Genomic DNA, 21,553 nt, shown 5'->3' on the forward strand with positions numbered 1-21,553 from the left:
GGCCATACCACTTTCTTATATCCACAATAGGTTATGCGAGGTGCTCAATCTTGATCCAAGACAAGTCCTGATTGCAGAAGTGATCTTCACAAACATTGGAGGAGCTGCGACTGCCATTGGGGACCCACCCAATGTCATCATTGTTTCCAACCAGGAGTTGAGGAAGATGGTAAGGAGCAGCACACTAGGGTTGCTTTCAGGAAATGCACAGCTGACCTGAGCACTCTTTACAACATCCTTTTCTTAAGTGCTGTGCTGCCACAGTGCACACCATTATCACTTATGTGAAGGACTGGAAGTAGGAGAGGAAAGGCAAGAAAAGCCCTGCAGGATGGAAGGGCTGCATTTAGGTTGATATCTATGTGTTGGGAAGGTAGTTTAGTTACTAAGAACATCAACGAGAAATGTCTAGGAAATTACAAAGGGATGAGAAGGGGCAATGGGTTGCAGACACATGTGTCTAACAGGCTCAGGGAAAACATCAGCATCCAACGCCACGCTGCATCTGCTCCGGCTCTTTCTAAAAACTATCAGTTTGGGTTTTTCTCTTCTGCCTTCCTTTTGCTTGATAAGTTTATCTGCAAAACTCTTCTAGCAACTTCCATTCAGTGCTGTGCTTGTCTCCCAGGGCCTCATTAATGTTTGTCTTCTCATTGTTCTTTATCTCTCCTTTCTTTAATTGTCCCTGTTTCTAATGGGAGGAAAGTTTGGTGCATACATTCTGAACAGACCCAGAGTTACTCAGGATACAGAACTCCCGTCTCCTCAGGCTGTATTTGCTAAAACTAAAAATTAGGTCTTAGGCCCTGATTGGTTTAGAGGTAAATGGATTGATATTACATGTAAGCCATTTTCTTAGGCTTCTTAAAATTTTAATGCTGATTTTTTTTATTGTTTTGTGTGTGGGTGTTTTTTTGCCTCCATGCATGTCTATGCAACACATTCATGCTTGGTGCCACAAAGGCTAGAAGGGGGTTTCCAATCCCTTGGAAAGAAGATGTCAGTCTGTCACATGTAACTGGACAGTTGTGAGCCACCATGTGGATGCTGGGGGAAAAGATATGGGTCTTCTGCTATAGTAGAAAAGCTGCTTGTTTGTTCCTGGCTGCTCAGCCCCAAAATAACCACACAGAAAGTGTATTAATTAAGCCACTGCTTGGCCTATTAGTTCTAGCTTCTTATTGGCTACCTCTTACATGGTGCCAGACAATTGTCTATATTCTGTCAATTATGTTTTAAATAAACACTGATTGGCCAGTAGCCAGGCAGGAAGTATAGGCAATACAACCAAACAGGAAGTAGAGGCAGGTCGATGAGAACAGGAGAATTTTGGGAAGAGGGAAGCTCCCTCTGTAGTCCTGCCCAGACACAGGAGAAGGAAGATGTGACCTACCCCACTGAAAAAGGTATGGAGCCATGTGGCTAACACAGACAAGAATAATGGGTTACTATAAGTTATAAGAGGTAATAAGCCTGAGCTAATGGCCCAATCAGTTTATCATTAATATAGACCTCTGTGTGATTTCTTTGGAACCTAACAACAGTGGGAACCAGGCAGGACAGAAACTCAGACAACACTTACATCTTAATTTAACCCATCTCTATTATTCTGTGTATTGCCATGTGGCTGTGGCTTACCAGCAAAGTTCCGGCTTGTCTGTTCCCAGCAGCAGCTATATGGCATCTCCTGACTCCACCTTCTTTCCCCCAGCATTCAGTTTAGTTTCCCCCACCTATCTAAGTTCTACTCTATCACAGGCCAAGACAGTTTCTTTATTCATTAACCAATAAAAGCAACACATAGACAGAAGGACTTCCCATACTTTCTGCAATCACAGTCAGTGCTCTTTAGCATTGATCCATCTCTTCAGCACCCCTGGGTTCATTTTTTTCTTCTGGTTTTAAAGGAAATTACAGATTTTTACAGACACCTAAGAAACAATTATCTTTCAATCAGATATCTGGGGTATGAATTCTATAGATAAAGTTCAAGTTCAAGGTAGTGTTTTGACTGAGGAACTCCCAGGTAGTGAGTTCCTCATCAAACACTGAGGTTTGGTGACACATACCTGCAACTCCATTACTTGGGAGGTTGGGGCAATTAACCTGAGCTTTGTAGTGAGAGGTGGTGGAAGGTGGTTTTCCTGAAGCGGCTCACTGAACACCCATGGGGCTTTCTACCTTTACCTATGTGAGCATGGCTTATGACACAGCTGTGCTGCTGTGTCCTCTGTGACCACACCCTTCCTGCCAAGACCCTTCAGTTTCTGAGATCCCAGTGTCCCACAGGACTGTGGTACACTTGACTGCCCGTTCCCCATAGCAGTAACTATTCATGGAATCTACTTGAATTCTTACAGGTGATTATCTTTAAGGGCTCAAGAGATATTGTGCATATTTGCTTAAGGATCTACATAAAAGAACAAAATAAACTAAAGAGCAAAATTAGTTAAGAATATTGTTGAGTTACTCGCTAACAAATTAACCTAAGGGTGGTTTTTATCAAAATGAAATGCATTCAACAGATGACCATGACATGGTCCCACAGGCAGGTAGAGAAAGCTGGAAGGAAGGGTGAGGCTGCCTCCCTAGCACCCTGCCTCCCTAGCACCCTTATTGCTGATTCTGTGCTCTGTGCAGGTGCTGTAGTGCCCAAGAGTGAGGAGACTGCCCCTTCCAACCCACAGCAGGTATTTTAGCCAACAATTAAAACGATTAACAAATAAATAAATGAATATACATGGCCACACTTTTCAATGTTTTGATTCCTACCCATCCTTGGGCAACACATTTGCCCTGTGACAGAGACAGTCTAAATCTAGTTAGGAGCTAGTTGCGAATGCTTATTTCTGTTCCCTTCTAAGGTGGCTTGTAATTTATGTAACCACTGGTTTTTCAAAAACACAGAACGTACAAAAAAAGTCTTTAATCAGATGGGTGGTGGTGGTGCACACCATTCATCCAAGCACTCAGAAGGCAGAGACAGGAGGATCTCTCTGAGTTTGAGGCCAGCTTGGTCTATAAAGTGAGTTCTGGGACAGTCAGGGCTACATAGAGAAACCTTGTCTCGTAAAAGCCAACAAATAACAACAGAAAGCCTTTAACCATTTCAGACTTACTAAGCATCCGTGTTTGGCTGCAGGATTCTTGTCCAGAGCCTCTCTTGTCTACAGCTCACATCCTCACCTCCCCCACCTCCACCCAGGACACACACATATCATGTATTGCTCCTTTGTTCTTCCAGGGCTTGGACTTTGCTGGTTTCACAGTGCACATGTTCCTTGGGATCTGCCTCATTCTCCTGGTTTCCTTCCCACTCCTCAGACTTCTGTACTGGAACAGAAAGCTTTATAACAAGGAGCCCGGCGAGATTGTTGGTAGGTATGAGCACCTCCTCACGCTGCAGAGTCTGCTGCAGTATTATCCCCCAGCCCCAGGGGACAGTCCTATAAGCAGGAGGGGTCCACTCCCCCACAGGATCCCCAGGAAAATATTTATTTGTCCACAGGATGCTGCATGCTTAGGAGCAATGGCTGTCCACAGGTACCTCCAACTTGTCCAACAAGCTGCTCTCGGCTGCTTCAGTCTGAGGCTACTGAGTAGCCATAAAGGCTGTCTTGCTTTTAGTTTACCGTCTTGGCCTTTTCCATATATATGTATATATGTATATACTCAAACTGTAAAATAGAGGTTAAGGGTAAGTCTCATAAAATATCTTACTCTCTTAGGAAGCAATGGATGGCAAACACCTCTCTCCCGTTCTCCATCAGAAGGTGTCTGAATTCAGCCTTGGGTGAAGGTGGTGGTGTTTGCTTCTTTCTGGCCAGCATCTCGCCAGCTGATTCCTATCTCTCCTGTGTGAGATAGGAGCTGGGGGGTGGGGGTTAGGAGAGGGAAGGCATTCCTGATTCCTGCTTTCTTACCAGAAGCCCTCTAGAGGTGCCAAGCATGGCTGCCCGAGAGCCATGTCCCTACTGCTGCTATTCAAGAGCTCTCTTTTCATTCAGAGACTGGGCAATTGACTGAGTTCATTTGTGTTACTCTAACTACCACGGCTTGGCAAGCTAAAAAGTTAGAGGCTTATTTATAATAGCTTACTGTCCAGGAGACCGTACACCCTGGAGCGTGGCTCCAGCAACTGGCGAGGCCTCTTTGCTGCTCCCTGGCCCATCACACACTTTGGAGAGGACAAGCCAGATCTCTTGCTTTTAGCCAAACATCTGAGAAGCAATGGCAAACTGTATTAAAAGCACAGCAGCAACGTGCAGATTTTGGTTGATATCAGAGCCAGTGAGAATGGGCTAGGGTTGTGGAGGTAAGACTTTGCTCAAACAAAAGTACAACAATAATAAATTAATAAGTAGATTAAAAAAAGATATTGCTGGAGAAAGGACTTTGTTCTTCAGGCAGCGTTGAAATGGCTTTTCTTGCTTGATGACTTTCAGAGTTCAGTGCCGTCATCTGGTTCCATCACCATAGCTCCTGCTAGGTGGAACGTGGATGCCCATTGTTGGCGCATGGGGACAGTGCGGGGCGTTGCTGATGCCCGAGGGTGGGAGAGACTCAGCGCCTTGCCCTTATTTCTCTGCAGAACTGAAACATGAGATTCATGTCTGGCGTTTGACGGCACAGCGCATCAGTCCAGCCAGCCGCGAGGAGACAGCCGTGCGTGGCCTGCTGCTGGAGAAAGTGCTGGCCCTGGAGCATCTGCTGGCCCAAAGGCTGCGTTCTTTCCACAGGTACCACACGGTCCTGCTTGGATCTATACCGGGGGGGGGGGGGGGCCCTTACCTGTTGTGCTTAATGGTGGCATCGCACGAGGTCCATAATCCATTGCAATCATTGTCATATGATACCCAGATCTCATCATTTTCCACAGCTGCATAGACGTCCACAGTGTATATGTTCCATTCCTTGATCCTCCATTTGTCAACTGAAGGACATTTAAGTTGTTTTCATCTCCTGGCTATTGTGAAGAGAGCAGCAATGAACACGGCTGAACAAGTGCCGTCTTAGGGTCTTCTCTTGTGTTTCAGCTATGTTAGAATATTCAGGTCCTGCTATGGGGGAATATCTGGTCTCTAGTGGAGACATACTGCCTTGACTGTTGTTGACTGCATTTTTATGCTGGTGTCTAGGCATCTGGGATTGGGGTGGTTATAGGTCTAGGCGCTGATTTCTGGATTTGAGTTTGTTGGATGGGTGTTTTGTTCCTGCTTTCCATTTTCTCTCTGAATTTTGTTGCATTTTAGGGCTGTGTGATGCCTGTTAGGAAATTTTCTTGGATTTGATAGTTACAGACACTGGGGGTTCCAGGTAAAAACGTATTTCTGATTATTAGGAGCTAACATTTAGGAATGGGGATAGACTAAGGTTCTGAAGGGTTTCGTAGGAGGGGAAGAGCAGAGTGTTCAATCAGGATCCTTGGAATAGGGGAAGACAGTGAAGAGAGGTTACCCCAGAAGGTCCTCAACAGAGAATGAGATGGGGAAATGGACATAGAGAAGCAGGAGAGAGAGGAAGATTTACAGACAGACTACCTGCTTTCCTGACCAGGAGTGGGATAGCAGGGAGTGCCTGCTGGAGTTGGGATTTAGTGGCAAGGAGAGGGAGGGAGGTTAGAAGGGTGTGCTGGCTAGTCTCATGCCAGTTTGATACGCAAACTCACATTATCTGAAAGGAGGGAACTTCAATCCATGGGATCTGAGTGTAAACCATTTTCTTAATCAACAATTGATGAGGTGAAGCCCAGGCCTTGGTAGATGGTGGTATATCTGGGTTTGTGGTCCTGAGCTGTTTTTTTTTTTTTTTTTTCGAGACAGGGTTTCTCTGTGGTTTTGGAGCCTGTCCCGGAACTAGCTCTTGTAGACCAGGCTGGTCTCGAACTCACAGAGATCCGCCTGCCTTTGCCTCCCAAGTGCTGGGATTAAAGGCGTGCGCCACCACCGCCCGGCTTGGTCCCGAGTTTTATATGAAAGCAGACTGAGCAAGCTCGGGGAACCAAGCCAGTAAGCCATGGTTTCTGCATCAGCTCCTGCCTCTAGTTCCCTGCCATGTTTGAGTTCCTGTCCTGACTTCCTTCAATGATGAACAGCAAGAAATATGAAAAAAGTTTTAAAACTACAGGAAAGGAACATAAAGTAAAGGTGGAGCACCATGAAAAAAAAAAGCTTTTGAATAAGAGGCATGAACTAGGGAGAAGCCCAGGCTAGACCAGGTCTTCAACAAGATCACAGAAAAAACTTGTACCCAAACTAAGGAAAGCCATATACAGACAGACGCAAGATACACAGAGAACATCAAATAGACAAGACCAGAAAAGAAAATCCCCACAGCAATTCATAGTTAAAACACTGAGCATATATAACAACAGAAGTGTATTGAAAGCTCGAGAACTAAAATACTAGTCACATAAAAAGAAGCCAACTTTATGTGTGAAGCCAAAACGCGTTAGGTTTTACAGTTCCATCTTCGTGTTGGCTTGAGTCCTCTTCAACTCAATTATCTCCACAGTGAATTCCATTCCCAACCCCTATATTGTCTTTATTACCAGTCTGATATTTGTGTTTCCTCGGGGATCACTTAGGTGTTTATTCTCCTTATGTTCTTTCTCTCCAATTTCACTTAGCTGTTTCTTGGTGACGTCTTTAAACTGCTTGAATTCTTTAATGAAGTTGATAGCTGTTCTCTTAAGTTCTCTGTCCTTCAGTTCATAAGACCATAAGGCAAAATAAATCCTTTCTTCCATGAGTTACCTTGGCCACTGTGTTTTATCACGGAGACAGAACAGTTATTGGCCCAAGAGCCCACCGACCAGGTCTTATGAGGGGCTCTAACCACACTCCTGAGGTCACAAGCAGGATGCACCCTTGCCTTGGCATGGTGGTCTGTATTTGGGTTCTTTTATTTGCAGGGTTTGATCTTTCAAAACTTTGGTCCTTGGGGCTGCCAAGACAATTTAGCAGGTAAAGATGCTTGACATCAAGGCTGAGGACCCAAATTCAGCTCTGGGAACCCACACGGTAAAAAGAAAGCGGATTCCTGCAGGCTGTTCTCTGACCTTACGTTGGGCTGGAAGCAGCGTACTCCCAAGTAAAATGAAATAGTTTCTAGAGCTGAAAAAATACGATCAACGGAATATGTATAGCTGTTTTCCTTGTTATTATTCTGTAAGCAAGCATAACAGCAGATATTTATCTAGGTGCTGCAACTAAAACAGAGATTCCTGAAAGTGTGTGGGAATATCAGGGCAATACCTCAGACACTGCCCCATTTGTCCGTCATCTGTCCGTCATTCTTGTGCACTGGCACTTGATCTTTAAGACATTTTTCTTCTTTACAGTTGCTCTTAAAACGTCTCTCCACTTTCAGATCATGATTTTTGTTCTTTTTCTTTGGGAATATAGGGTAAATAGCTTTCCTAATTTTCGTGGTCACCTTCATGGGCATTATGGGCATTCCAGCCCTCACACAACTGTGACAGGATTCACAAATACATCTAGGCTCTCACAGCTGCCCATGCCGCCTTGCTGATCTCACGCAGCAGCAGTGAGCTTCCTGCAACACAGGAATAATGAGAGTCCTTTCTCTCTTACAGACAAATCTCGCAGGAAGATAAAAATTGGGAGACCAATATCCAAGAGCTGCAAAGAAAGGTATCGTGTCTTCTTTTTTCAAGGGCTTCTGAATCATGGCTTGTAGGAAAGGTGATTATTTTGCTTCTTAGATTTGATTATCATTTTCAGCTGACACAGCCAATTGTAGACCATTGTGTGGCATGGTGCCATAGCCAGATGCAGGTGCACCCTGGGCTCCGCTCACACCAGCCCACCTGCATCTATTGTCATTTTTGTGTGCTGGTCCCTTCAAAAATGTCTTTTTTTTCCCCTATGACCTCAGATTCAGCTAGTGATGGAAAAACATTGCTGTTTTTATTCCTCTAGCTTTACCTGAGGTATAATTTATTTTTATGTTAATGAGGAAAATCATTGCCTAAAATGGTAGAATTATTTTGTCAGGAGATGGAAGATTTTTCTATGTGCTTAAGATGCATTCCAAGTGTGCTCCAGAAAGGCCTGTGGCCACCCTTTAGCCGGCCTCTGCTGCTCGGTTCTCCTGACCCAGAGAGCTTACAGGGTGTGCATTTTTGGGGTGTAATGCAGGAGATGGAGTTCTAGGGACGGGTGTGAGCTGTGTGTCTACTACCGTTGTGGGTTGCTTCCACTTTCCGCCCATTTTCCTGCTGTGATAAGCTGTCTATGGAGCCCAGGATTTCTGAGGGACTCACAGGAAACAGTACCCTCATTGCCTTGTCCCCCGAGTCATGAAGACTCTGCAGAGACACAGCACTCTCTGCGCTCACAAGTGTGTATCTGCCCCAGTACTTGTGAGCCCACAACAAGAGGCAAAAACAGCATTTCATGGTCTCTGGATTCCTTTTGCTGGAACAACGGTATTTAAAGAATACCTCAAGCGTGTTAAAGACATGTAGAGATGGTACTGTCATGGAGGTCATGCTTGAGTGCTACACCTTGTAACAACTCTTAGGTGCAGCATTACACGGGTGCTACTTACGGGAAGGACATCAGAACTCAGACACAGGACACACAGACACCTTGGGAAATGCGTGTATATTCAAGACCATGTGTCTAAGTCTTATGGTTTCCACAAAGTGTCTGCTAATATCTCCTGCACTACAGCATATACTCTCCGGGAATAGTGAAAGTTTCTTTAGTTCTCACAAGATTTTGACGTTCTATCTTTAAAAGGAAATACTCAGAGCAATTCAAAGGATGTAGGACCGTGGGCATGCTTCGAGAATCTGAAGACTGTCCCGAGAAAATGAGCTGTGTTTCTCTCTCTCACAGCACAGGATAACGGACAGGATTCTGCTGGTCAAGTGTCTGACGGTGCTGGGGTTTGTCATCTCCATGTTCTTTCTCAACTCCTTCGTCCCTGGCATTCATCTTGATCTTGGTGAGTCTACTATTCTGTTAACTTCTTTGCTAACTTTTGCATCTGATGTGGCAGTGTGGATGGGAAGGCGCCCAAGCCTGTTCCCAGATGGATGCCTGTATCTTCCATACAGCGTGACATCACAAACAGAGTTGGGGGTGATGCTTTTCCTGTGTCTCGGCAGCAGTTCCCCAAATGACCATTCAGAGGCTTAATAGTAACTGTATATGCTCAGCCCAATAGCTCAGCCTTATTACTAACTAGCTCCTACATTTCAAGTCAACCCATATTCCTTATTGAAGCTCTGCCATGTGGCGGTACCTTTATTAGCAGGGAATGCACATCTTCTGCTTTTTTAGCATCTGCTGGTGACTCCTGACTCCTTTTTTCTCCCGTGTTAGGCTTTCCTACCCACCTCTACCCTGTTCAGCTATTGACCAGTCAGTTTCTTTATTAAACCAATCAAAGCAATACCTATTCACAGTGTCCAGAAGGATGGCTGCAAAGGGGCTGAGGATTGGGAGAGCTCTACCGAGCTCAGTGTCCTGTCTGGCTAGAGGTGGTTTTTCCATGCAGTAAGCTTCTTCTCCCAGTCCATCCCTTTGGTCCTCCCATGTTGTCAGCACATTCTCTCTAGGAGTTAGCCACCACCCTTCTCCAGTTCTGTGTCATGGTCAGAAAAATGGCTCTCTCAGGTTGGAACTCCCAGGGCACATCCTCGCCACAGACACCCCACACTCGCCGCAGACTCCATGTTCTGTCACAAGCAATCTTTATGTCAGTACTTGAAAGATAACCGAAAAATCTACTAGTAAAACCTACCTCATCTGAAAGTATAGATCAACGAGAAATAGATGTTTGATGTAGCATCCAGTTCGGCTGGCAACCCGGGTTTGGCTCTGAGCCGACAGGTGTTCTTTATCTACAGCAGAACTGGCCTTGCTGAAACCTCCCGAAGTCCCGAGGAAAGCAACAGGCAGTGTTAATGATGGCATGGATCTCAGCTGCGTTTGGTGGAGGCACATCTAGAAATGGTTACAGTGTGATTGTTTTAATTATACCCAGTCACACCGCAGTTTTACCATTACAAAGTTTCATCACTGAGAAGATGAAGGTACCATGGATAATTAAACAAATACAGTGAACATGGTAGACCCAAACAGAAGCCTTCCACTGGAGATATTTTTTGGCGGGCTCACAAATAAGTTAGCTTTATTTGTGCTTGAAAATAGTATGTAAGCATTTGAAAAGCTAATCACACAAAGGAGCTTATACGTTTATACACACACACACACACATTTTTTTTTTTTTTGCTAACATTTGCCACGTCTTTTTTTGTTGTTGTTGTTTTGGTTCTTTGAGACAGGGTTTCTCTGTGTAGTCCTGGCCATCCTGGAACTTGCTCTATAGAACAGGCAGGCCTCAGACTCAGGGATCTGCCTGCCTCTAACTCCCGAGTGATGGACTGTGCTCTCCTGGTGTCCTCGACCCCTCTGGGTCCTGAAACTCTTTCTTCCCATCCTCTGTTGGATTCCCTGCACTGCAAAGGGAAGGGACTCAATGGAGATCTCTGATTTAGATTCTGCAAATGTCTGGCTGTGGGTCTCTGTACTTGCTTGCATTTTAATTTAATACAACATTTTGCTCTTCCCTTCACGCAAACCCTTCTGTGTGCTCCTCCACGTTTCTCCAAGTTCATGGCCTCTCTTCTTCATCAGTCGTTTTTGCACATATATATGTATATAACTTAATAAATTTATATATTTATTTATATAACTTTAACTTGTTGAGCCCATATGCAACTCATATGTAGGTTTTCAAGGCTGAATGTTTGGCACTGGACAACCAACGTGCCTTTCACTGGGGTAGGCCACATTGCCTGATCTCAGTTTTACCCAGTGGCCTGCAGTTCATGCAGGCTGAGGCCTCGGAAGCTAAGCCTTTGTACAAAGACATCTCGTTTCTTTGTGCCGCTGTTGCATCTGTGACTGTGAAGTAGCACTTCGGTTCTACTTTTAACGCCAGTGTTGTTTCTCTTCCCCTTTAGTTTGTGAACAGATATCTTCTCGAGGATCCGAGGCTACACATTGCCTTTATTTGCTTCCTAATCCTGAAAGGTCAGGTAGACTAGCAAAGAGAGTCTGATTAGCATTTTAAGGCAGAATATTTAAATGGGGGATATCTTCATTCTATGTAGTACTGGTTTTCAGAAGGACGTCTTCTTGAAAATGCATAATGTACTTTGAACAAATCTCCCCATTCCAGCAATGCCTCCTTTCCCCCTCCCCTCCTATTTGTCCCCATGTCCACTACAGTGTCCCTTCCATGTTCATGTCACATATATAATGATCAGATACAGAATCTAAGGACCACGAATTAGAGACTGACTTAACTCTCTTAATATAGTGGCAATAAGTTGCATCCATTTTTCTGAAAATGACTTTCATTCTCTTGTGTGTGTTTCACATATTCTCTTCCCTTCTTCCCACTGTTGGATACTGAGCTGGTCCCACGGCTTAGCTGTTGGGAACCGAGCTATAACAGACATTGATCCACAAGTGTCTCTGTAGTCGGTGGACTTTGACTCCCGGAGCAAGTACGTCGGAGTGGCATAGCCGGCTTGTGTGCTTGATCTATTTTTCAGTTATTTTTCTTCTTTGGAGAATCGGCCATGCTGGTTTCCATAGTGTCTATACTAACTGATAGTGCATCAAGGTTTTGTTCAAACCCTTGCTGGTATTTGCCATCATGTGCTCGCTCTCTTTCTTTCTGTTTTGCTTTTCGAGACAGGGTTTTCCTGTGTAGCTCTGGAGGTCCTGGAACTCACTGGGTAGACCAGGCTGGCCTCTAACTCACAGAGCTCCATCTGCCTCCACCTCCTGAGCGCCACCACCCACCTGGACTATCGTGTACTCTGAATGACTATCATTCTGACAGGATGAGGTGGAGTCATATTATAGATTAAATATGAATTTTTCTGATGTTGAGGGATGTTAAACGGTTTTTCACCTGTCTATGGCTACTTGTATTTCATATTTTGTCATTTCATTATATTAGTCTATTTATTGATTGATTTACTAATTTGTTCCTATTTAATTTTCGGAGCTTTGTATATTCCACAGGTTAACTGTCTTCCAGGTACATAGTGAGCAAAGATGTTATCATATTCTGCAATGTAAGAGCAGAAACTCTGAGCCTGTAAGAGGGGAAAACAGGTCGGGATTAGCACCTCTGCTTCCTAAGGATTTATTTTTGTTATTTTTATTATGTGTATGTGTGAATATTTTCGTGGGAGCACAGGGACCCACAAAAGCAAGTGTCTGGAATCACGGGGATTGTAAACTCTCTGATGTGGGTGCCAGGAATCAGCTCAGGTCCTCTACAGAAGCTCCTGTGTCATCCACTGTGGGAGGGGCTGACCCACATCTAGCGTCCCCAAGAAAACGTACAACAAACCTTTTCTCAATTGCGGTTCCCTCTTCCAAAATGACTCTAGCTGGTGTCAAGTTGACATACAAATGAGTCGGAACAATGTGTGTTGTGTAAGCCAAAAGTCAAATAGCACAGAATAGCCTCACATAGCATTGTGGTATAGTTATGCCATAGGAACTGAAACGTATCATGTCACAAAACATGAAAACACCATACAGAGAGCATCCATCATGTGATACAATGTAATGCCCCGTGACATAGGGCACATGGTCTCATGCAGTGCACAAGGACGTTGTGAGACGCCGACCATGTGATGTGTGTAGCATCCTCTGACACATTCCTTCTCTGAAGAACCGGAACCTAAGCACGGCAGACTCAGCATTCTCATTTCTTAAAATTACTACAGAACAAATGGATTTTTTTCTTGTGAAATTATATTTCTTGACCTATAGAGGTTTATGTAATTACCAACAAAATCAGAGTATCATCCCACAAGCCCCGGGCTCTCCCTGGTGGCTGTTTCCACTCCCATCAACAATGGGTCAGTTTCCATCCTTAGCAAGCCATCTGTTTTGAGAACATCACTTAGGTGGCATCAGGTTGGATGCAACCTTCTGAGATAAGCACCCCCCTGCGCTGACACTATGTGGCTGGCGCAGCCTTCCGTGCTGCGGACTGTGTCAAAGCTTGGCTCCTTTGTTGCTGAGCAGCGGTGAGAAGGCACAGGTCTGTGTGTTCATTTACTGAGGGTCAGCCCACGTTTAGCAACAGTGAACAGAGCTGGTCCAAATGGCAACCAACTTCAGGATTTGTGTGAATTTAAATGTTCATTCTTGGCTATTTATCTAGAGGTGAGACCATTAGTCTTATGTGTTTGTACGTTTGACTGTAAAAGATAATTCCCGGAGTTTTCCAGAGAGGCTGTTCCTTTTGCCTTCCCGCAGCCTGGATGCAGCCTCAGCAGCACCAGGTAGGATGGATTCCTCCTCTAGGTCTAGGCTGACGCGCACGAGGTGTCTCTTAGTGACTTTCTGTCTCGGCACAGTTTATTTGTCGCCTTTGAGGGAGTACTTTCAGTGACAGGCAATCTATTTGATTTGTCGTACGCATCAGAGAGGAGTGTGGGGATGATTATGGGCGGCCAGCAGAGGTCAGGTGAGGACAGGCTTTGAGAGGTGCGCCTGCTAGAAGCCACTCCACATGGCAAACCTGCTTGCCCCTGGGTCGCCATACATTTTCTCTTTTCCTGGAAACTCCTCAGTCAGTCTATAGAACCGCTCTATCCATACACAGAGGAAAGGCTGCTTTGAGCTTCAGAGTTCCAGGGGAAGAGTCTGGTTGGGGCAGGCAGTGTTGCTTCCCGAACATTGGGAATGCCAGCCAAGAGGACAGGGCCACATAACACATAGCTGTAGTGGCCGAGGGCATACTTTTTAGAGGAAGGGGGTTCTTCTAACTGAACATTCTCCAAACCTCTTAACACATTCGTTAGTCTCTCTAGTGTCTGGTCGGTACAGACATTTCTTGGTATCTTTGAGAGGTGATTTCAACACTCCCCAGGGATCCAAAAACCTTTGGAGGCTCAAGTCCCTCAATTAAAATGGTGTGTATTTGCATATAGTCTAAGAACCTCCTTCCCTGGGCTTTAACTCACCTCTAGATGATTTCTGTTCTTCCTCTTCTTCTTCCTCCTCCTCATTCTCCTGCTGTAGTATTTGGGATTGAATTAAGGTCCTCACAGATGCTAGGCAAGTTCCCTACGATATTCTCTGCCACTCCACTTAAAATTATTTTGAGCCAGGTCCTTGCCAAGTTACTCGGACTGGCCTTGAACTCACTGAAGTCTACGCTAGCTTTGAAGGTTTCATTCTCCCGGCTCAGCCTCCCCAGCGTCTGGTAGCTCACAGTCTACCACCAGGTTTTGCTGATAGTGTCTCTTTCTCTTCAAGTACAGAAGTTTTCAGTTTTGAAGAGGTTGCTTTACCTCTTCGAAGACTGTGATTTCGGTGTTACATCTAGCTGACTAGTGCCTACTTCCAGGTCATGAAGATGTGAGCCTGTCTCCTTTAGTTTAAACTTTCAGTTTTTCGGTTTTGGTCGTCAACCCATTGCCTTTATTTATTGCAAGAAATATTTTCTTCATAAGAAGTACTGTGATTACAAGCAGAGTCTCTATGCGAGAGAGCTTCATTCATATTTTTATTTCTTCTTGGAGCAGCATCAGTGGTTTGTATGTTTTAGGAGTTGGTCATTTCATGTAAGTTAACAGAACTGAAGTTTTAGTTATTTTCTAAGTAGGTTAATCTGGATTTCATGTGGGTTGGCATGAAGTTCATGGTTATCTGAGTAGGTTAATCTGTATTTCATGTGGGTTGGCATGAAGTTCATGGTTATCAGAGTAGGTTAATCTGCATTTCATGAGGGTTATCATGAAGTTCATGGTTATCTGAGTAGGTTAATCTGCATTTCATGTGTGTTAGCATGAAGTTCTTGGTTATCTGAGTAGGTTAATCTGGATTTCATGAGGGTTATCATGAAGTTCATGGTTATCTGAGTAGGTTAATCTTCATTTCATGTGGGTTGTCATGAAGTTCATGGTTATCTGAGTAGGTTAATCTGGATTTCATGTGGGTTGTCATGAAGTTCATGGTCATCTGAGTAGGTTAATCTGCATTTCATGAGGGTTATCATGAAGTTTATGGTTATCTGAGTAGGTTAATCTGGATTTCATGTGGGTTGGCATGAAGTTCATGGTTATCTGAGTAGGTTAATCTGCATCTCAAGGCCAGTTGATGCATTAGTCACATTTCTCATCACGGTCACAGAATATCTGACGAAATCGATGTAATAGATGAATGGTTTATTCTGAGTCACACTGGAAGGTTACAGTCCTCATGCTTGGGAGGGACATGTCACATGTTGGCACTCTCCGTGGGGGTGGGAGCCTTATAGCATGACTTGTTCATATCTCAGCAGACGAGGAAAGAGAGCTTGATCTAGAAGTAGCGTCTCCCCACAACCTGAAAGGCCCATGCTAGGCTCCATACTAAATGGCTCTACCACCTCCCTAAACAGATCCACCAACTGGGGGCCAACTGCTCAGCATGTGAACCTGTGGGGGATACCAAACAGACCCACCAACTGGGGGTCAACTGTTCAACATGTGAGCCTGTGGGGGGATACCAAACAGACCCACCAACTGGGGATCAACTGTTCGACATGTGAGCCTGTGGGGGAAATTTTGCGTTCAAACCATAATAATTTAGCTAAATATTTGTCAATTTTATGAATCTTTTCAAAGAATCAGTTTTGGTTTCATTGATTGTCTCCATTGATTTGTATGTTTTCTGTTTTATTTGTTTTCAATATAACCTTTACCATTTTCTTTCTTATGCTTATTTTGGGTTTATAGTGCTCCTGAACCCCAAAGTTAAAGTGATTGGAGCAGGCTGTCTTATGTGATTATTACCTTACCTGTTCGCAACAATGCTGTTCTTCTGGGTTTCCATTTCCACTATTTCAAGGAATTTTAGATTTTACTCTTAAGTTTCTAAAAAAGTTCTATCAAAGAATTTATGCACTGTGATGCTTCATTTTCACACATTTGTGTATTTCCCAAACTTTCTTTCATCATTGTCTTCTGAATTTAGTTCCAGTGTAGAATCCAGTTTATTGTGATTTCAATACTCATAAGTTTATTGGTATTTGTTTATGTGATAATACATTTTAGAGAATTTTCCATATGGACATGAGATGTTTCACATTTGACTTGTTTAGAGAAGTGTACAGACACCCATTTTGTTGACATTTCTCCTTTTCTGATTCAAAGTATCTCCGTCTTTGTTGATCTGTTGGCTTTTTGTCCATGACTGAGATAAGAGCATTGAAGTCTCCAAATATTATTGAGTTGTCTATCCCATTACTTCCTCTTATGCTTTATGTACTTAAAAACTTTGTTGTTAGAGGCATCTATGGACTCGTAATGCTTTCTTGGTGGATTTTCTCCTTTGCCATCATTTTTCGGCTTCAATTTCTTTCATCTTGAAATCTTCATTGCCTGACATCAGCACAGTCAATCCAGTATTTACTTCCTTACTCTTACTAATCTATATTTAGTTTTACACCTCTGTCACTTAGCTGCATCCTAGCCTTTGGGTTTTAGAAAGAGAGTTTCCCTTGTATCAGGTTCCTACCTGATCCTGTAAAGCACCCCCTTTCCAGTCATCTGTTTTAGTATTCTCCTCCTCCATGTACTCCCCAAGATGATCCCTCAAGTTCCCATGCCCACCTGCCCCCAGTCTAGCCAGGAGATCTCTTCTATTTCCCTTTCCCAGGGAGATTAATGCCTCCCCCCTTGGACCCTCCTTACTACCTGTTCTCTTTTGGTCAGTAGATTGTAGCCTGGTTATCCTTTGCTTTACAGCTAATACCCACTCAGGAGTGAGTACATACCATGTTTGTCTTTCTGGGTCTGGGTTACCTCACTCAGGAAGACCTCTTCTAGGTCCGCATCTCTTCCTCTGAAGACACGATACTGCATGTTTAACATCCCTGGTTTCCTTGATGCTTTCCTAGAAGCACAAGAACCTTGGGTCTCCTGCAGATAATCTGTGTATCTTACATTTTTTTTATTCTTTCATTTCTTATTTTTGTGTAGCTGCTTCCAAAGCACAGTTTCAGGTTCATGTCACTCTATTTTATGAGTTATTTTCTTAATCACGGTCATGGTTATTGCAAGAAACAAAATCTAATTGAGATCAATATCAATTTAATTTGATTGTATAAAAAATTTCCTTTTTATTTGATATTCACATTGACATTCTTCCGTAGCTGAATTCCGATGCATTTATAATTATAGAAATTAGTTCTGCCATGGTCATTAAAGACTTTTGTTGCTTACTTTTTTCTTACAATACATTTTGATCACATTCTCTCCCCCCTAATTCTTCCCAGCTCCTCCTTACCTCCCTACTCTTCAACTTCATGTTCTTCCCCTCTTTTTCAACCCCCCAAGACAAAATCAAAACAAACAAACAAACAAACAAACAAACCAGACAAAACCCCTAATAAGACAAAAGTATAAAAGCAAGCAAATTGTACCTAAAAATACATGGAATTTAATTTTCCATTGGCCATCTACTGGGCATGAAGCCTGCCCTGGAATGTGGTTGATATGCCCAGTGAGAACCCATTTGAGAAAACGGATTTTCCATTTCCCGGCAGGTATCAATTGCAAATAGCTTATTGGTTAGGAATAAGACTTTTGTTCACTTTCCAAATAAAGAATTCATTTTTGGAGAAGCTGCTTCTGTTCATTGCTTATTGGTGATTTGTCCATTTCTTCTTGGAGACTGTTGAGATCTCTAAGAACCTGGGGATGTCAGAGTAACTTCAGTGACAGACTGAGCTGTCTTGTTGGCCATCATAGACACTGTGAGATGTGAAGTTAGGAGGGCTAGCTCCCCTCTCCTGGTTTATTCAGACCTTTGGCAAGAACCCAAAGGTACATTTTGCAGGCTTGGCTGTGTTTCAGCTACAGTAATCCATGTATTTACACCCTGGTTTTGTCCTCTTATTGGTTCTACTATGTTTTGAACAACGCTCCCGGTTTCCTGTGTTGTGCACACACAGGTTGGTGATTTGGGAGTGGAGCAGATATTCGAATGGCCCATCCACCTTTCATTGTTCATTTCCAACATTTGTTTCACATAAGTTTGTGCAAACACCAAGGTAACTGACTTTTTGAAAGTGATTTGAATAGACAGCAAGCAGCTTTTTGGCCATAAACTTTTAAAGGAAAAATCTATTTAAACGAAGATGTCTGTGAGTTATCAGTAGAATAGTAAGGTATGTTTTAAGGCAATTATTAAAACTCTCAAGGCAAGTGATTAATATTTATTAATACTATTTTTTCTTTGACAATTAACCTTGACAATCTAAGTTATATCAAACATATTAATGTTATTTTCTATGTAAATTGTATCTCCCCCTAACATTTGTAAGACAGACAATTCTACTTGTTTTAGAAAACCAAATGAAGGCAGTTCATATCTCAGTCTTATTAGGAATAGTAGGACTAGAGACTTTTCCCTAGTCTGAAATTCTGTTTTGGATTCATCGTGTTAGACACAGTAAGGTCTGCTTTGTGGGATATTTGTACACTGTATGAAGGTGCATTGCTGTGATTGGTGTAATAAGAAGCTGAATAACTAATTGATAGGCAGAAGGTATAGGTGGGATTTCCAGGGAGAGAAAGGAAGAAGAGGAGGAATTAAGGGAACAGGAAAAGCTAGGAGACAGAGTAAATAGAATGTACAAGATGGAAGAGAGGTAACACAATATACTAGAACGTAGATTAATATAAATGGGTTGATTTAAGTTGTAAGAGTTAGTTAGGAACAAGCCTAAGCTAAATACTAAGCATCTATAATAAAAAAGAAGTCTCTGTCATTATTTGGGAACTGGCTGGCAGGACAGAAAGAAACTCCTTACGGGTTGTGGTCACGTTTCAAATTCTTGGCATTTGTAACTTTTGCAAGAATTTAAAAAAATCTTGTGAGAGTTAATCATTTCAGATGCTTTTTAAGTGCTTGCTTGTGGAAACTATGCTCTTGCCAGTGAATGACATAGCTCATTATAACAACACTCAACAACATGATTAAGCTAGCTTTTCTTTGACTATTTGCACAATATTACTTAAATTCTGTGCATTACTCTTTTTTCCTGAGGCCAGATGCTTTGGGATAGAATATGTTATGTTGGGTAAAACACTCTTCCTATCATCTCCTGAGATCTAACACAATAAAGAGTTTTTCTTACTTGTACTGTTCAGTGCTGATAGTTAAGGTCCTTTTGGACAGGGAACCAACATTTTTTTTTTAACTCCATCATGTTACACACAGTTTCTACGTCACCTTGGCTGGGAAGAAATGGTAGCTAGGCTGAAAGCTACCTCAGGTTCTGGTTAGGAATGCAGATCTTGTTCGTCCCTTGCTCAGGGACTAGGTTGTGCCTTCATCTAAGTCCACAAGAGTGAGACAATTTCCAGTAAGGAGAGCAATAGGGGTGGGGAGCTATGCTGATATACTGATCTGAATAATACAGCTAATTTCTTACATTGAGCACACACAGGTCAGTGATTTGGGGGCAGAGCAAAGAATTTAATGACCCATCCACCTTTTATTTTTCATTTCCAATAGCTTGTATCGCATAGGTTTGCACAAACATGTAACGAGTCTTTCTCTGTTCTGCCAGCCAGCTCCCAAATAATGACATGGAGACTTCTTATTGATTAGGAAAGCTGAGCCTATTTTTAGACTTATTCCTAACTAGTTCTTTTTTTTCTAACTAGTTCTTAAAAATTAAATTAATCTGTTCCTATTGATCTACATTTTGCCTCATGGCTTTTTACTCTCCGTTCATTCTGACTCCCTCCAAGTCTTGTTGTCCTCTCCCTTGCCTGCCTAGATTCATCCTAGGATTCTTTCCTTTTTCTGGAAGTCCCGTGTATTTTTCCTATCTATCTATTGGCCATTCGGCTTTTTATCACACTAATCACAGCAATTTATCTTCACATGGTGTGCAAATATCCCTCAACAAAAACACTGAGACAGCTGACATTTTGTAAGTGATTTTGACAGCATGCAGCTTTTCAGCCACAGATTTCTAAAGAAAAGTTCATTTAAACAAAGATGTCTCTAAGTTATCAGTAAAATAGTAAGGTATGTTTTAAGGCCATTATTAAAACTTTCAGGTCAAGTGGTGACTACTTATTAATATGAATTTCTTGTTGGCAAATGAGCGATTGCACAAAACACGCTCTGAAATATTTCCAGTGCCCTTATGTGATAAAACAGTGCTCAGCCCTCAGGAGTGGTTAGAACCTGCCTAGATGTTGGTGAACATGAAAAGTCAATGAAAAAAAATGTGTCTTCTTTGACTGTCAGGGAACCTGAGGAGAAAGGGGACAGTCTTAATGCTTCTGTAATCTCTAAAGGCAGCTGGGTACATTTCTCAGGTCTAGTCTGCATTGTTGCCATATTTCAAGGCTCTGTTCCTATTGAGTGAGGTCGCTATAGTCATTCTGTGAATATTTATGTCATATTCATTTGTAATAACCAAACACTAGAAACCATTGGAATGTCCTTAATTGGCAAATGGGCCATATATCATGGCATAGCCAGATAATGGCATACCAGCGACTGCTGAAAAACTTTGAAATTTGACTCACATAACAAAAGGGAAGAAGCTTAAAGTAATTGTGCTAAATGCTGCTTTTCTGACAAGGTTATCTGTCCACTGAGAAGTAATCAGAAAATATATGTGCCATTAGATCAATCTGCCTGTGAGGGCCAGAGCATATCTTAAAGGTAGGACATGAGGTTGTGGGTTTGATTTGTAGCATTGAGAGAAGGGAGAAAGTGAGAGAGGAGAATACAAATCTACATTTACAGAGGATGTAAACTGATCTATAGAGATAAGAGAAGGATGTTTTATTGGGAGTGTATTGTTCAGTGATAGAAGGATCTGGAGGGGGGCAGAGCATGGATGGGCATGAGTTCTGGGATGATGAATATGCCCATTATCTTGACTGCAGTATTGTTTCATGAAATATACATAAGCTAAAATAGAAATTATACTTTTAAACGTACACAGTTTGCAGTACAGCAGTTGCTTTCAATGAAAAATAAACCATTCAGAAGACAAAACATCAACTGGTGTGTTAGCAATGAATCTATTACAGGATGGATTCTGCTTGTTTTACAGGATGGATTGCTATGCTGGGGGCCATCTGGTTGCTAATTTTAGCGGACACTCATGACTTTGAGATAATTCTACACAGAGTGGAATGGGCGACTCTCCTCTTCTTTGCAGCACTCTTTGTACTGATGGAGGTAAGACCTTGTATGGATGGAGGTTAGACTTTGTAGTGATGGAGGTTAGGCTTTGTATGGATGGGAGGTTAGACTTTGCATGGATGGATGTTAGACTGTACTCATGGAGGTAAGACTTTGTACGGATGGAGGTTAGACTTTGTATGGATGGTGGTTAGACTTTGTGCTGATGGAGGTTAGACTTTGTACGGATGGAGGTTAGACTTTGTAGGGATGGAGGTAAGACTTTGTTCGGATGTAGGTTAGACTTTGTGCTGATGATGAAGGTTAGA

General features: G+C 42.8%; 1 protein-coding gene across 2 annotated transcripts in view; it reads left to right on the forward strand.

Annotated features, from left to right (window-relative positions):
- Positions 1-21,553, forward strand: part of Oca2 (OCA2 melanosomal transmembrane protein) — a 208,881-nt gene that overhangs the window by 54,588 nt on the left and 132,740 nt on the right. For both annotated transcript variants that reach the window (XM_041656427.1, XM_041656435.1), the window contains exons 13-18: positions 31-169; positions 3,245-3,377; positions 4,592-4,739; positions 7,598-7,655; positions 8,868-8,976; positions 21,154-21,281. In XM_041656427.1, coding sequence (XP_041512361.1) covers positions 31-169; positions 3,245-3,377; positions 4,592-4,739; positions 7,598-7,655; positions 8,868-8,976; positions 21,154-21,281 — 715 coding nt within the window. The remainder of the gene's footprint in view (positions 1-30; positions 170-3,244; positions 3,378-4,591; positions 4,740-7,597; positions 7,656-8,867; positions 8,977-21,153; positions 21,282-21,553) is intronic.

This window comes from Microtus oregoni, unplaced genomic scaffold (genome assembly GCF_018167655.1).
Source record: "Microtus oregoni isolate MIOR12 unplaced genomic scaffold, Mior012 000000F_ref0000247, whole genome shotgun sequence".
NCBI classification, from domain to species: Eukaryota; Metazoa; Chordata; class Mammalia; order Rodentia; family Cricetidae; genus Microtus; species Microtus oregoni.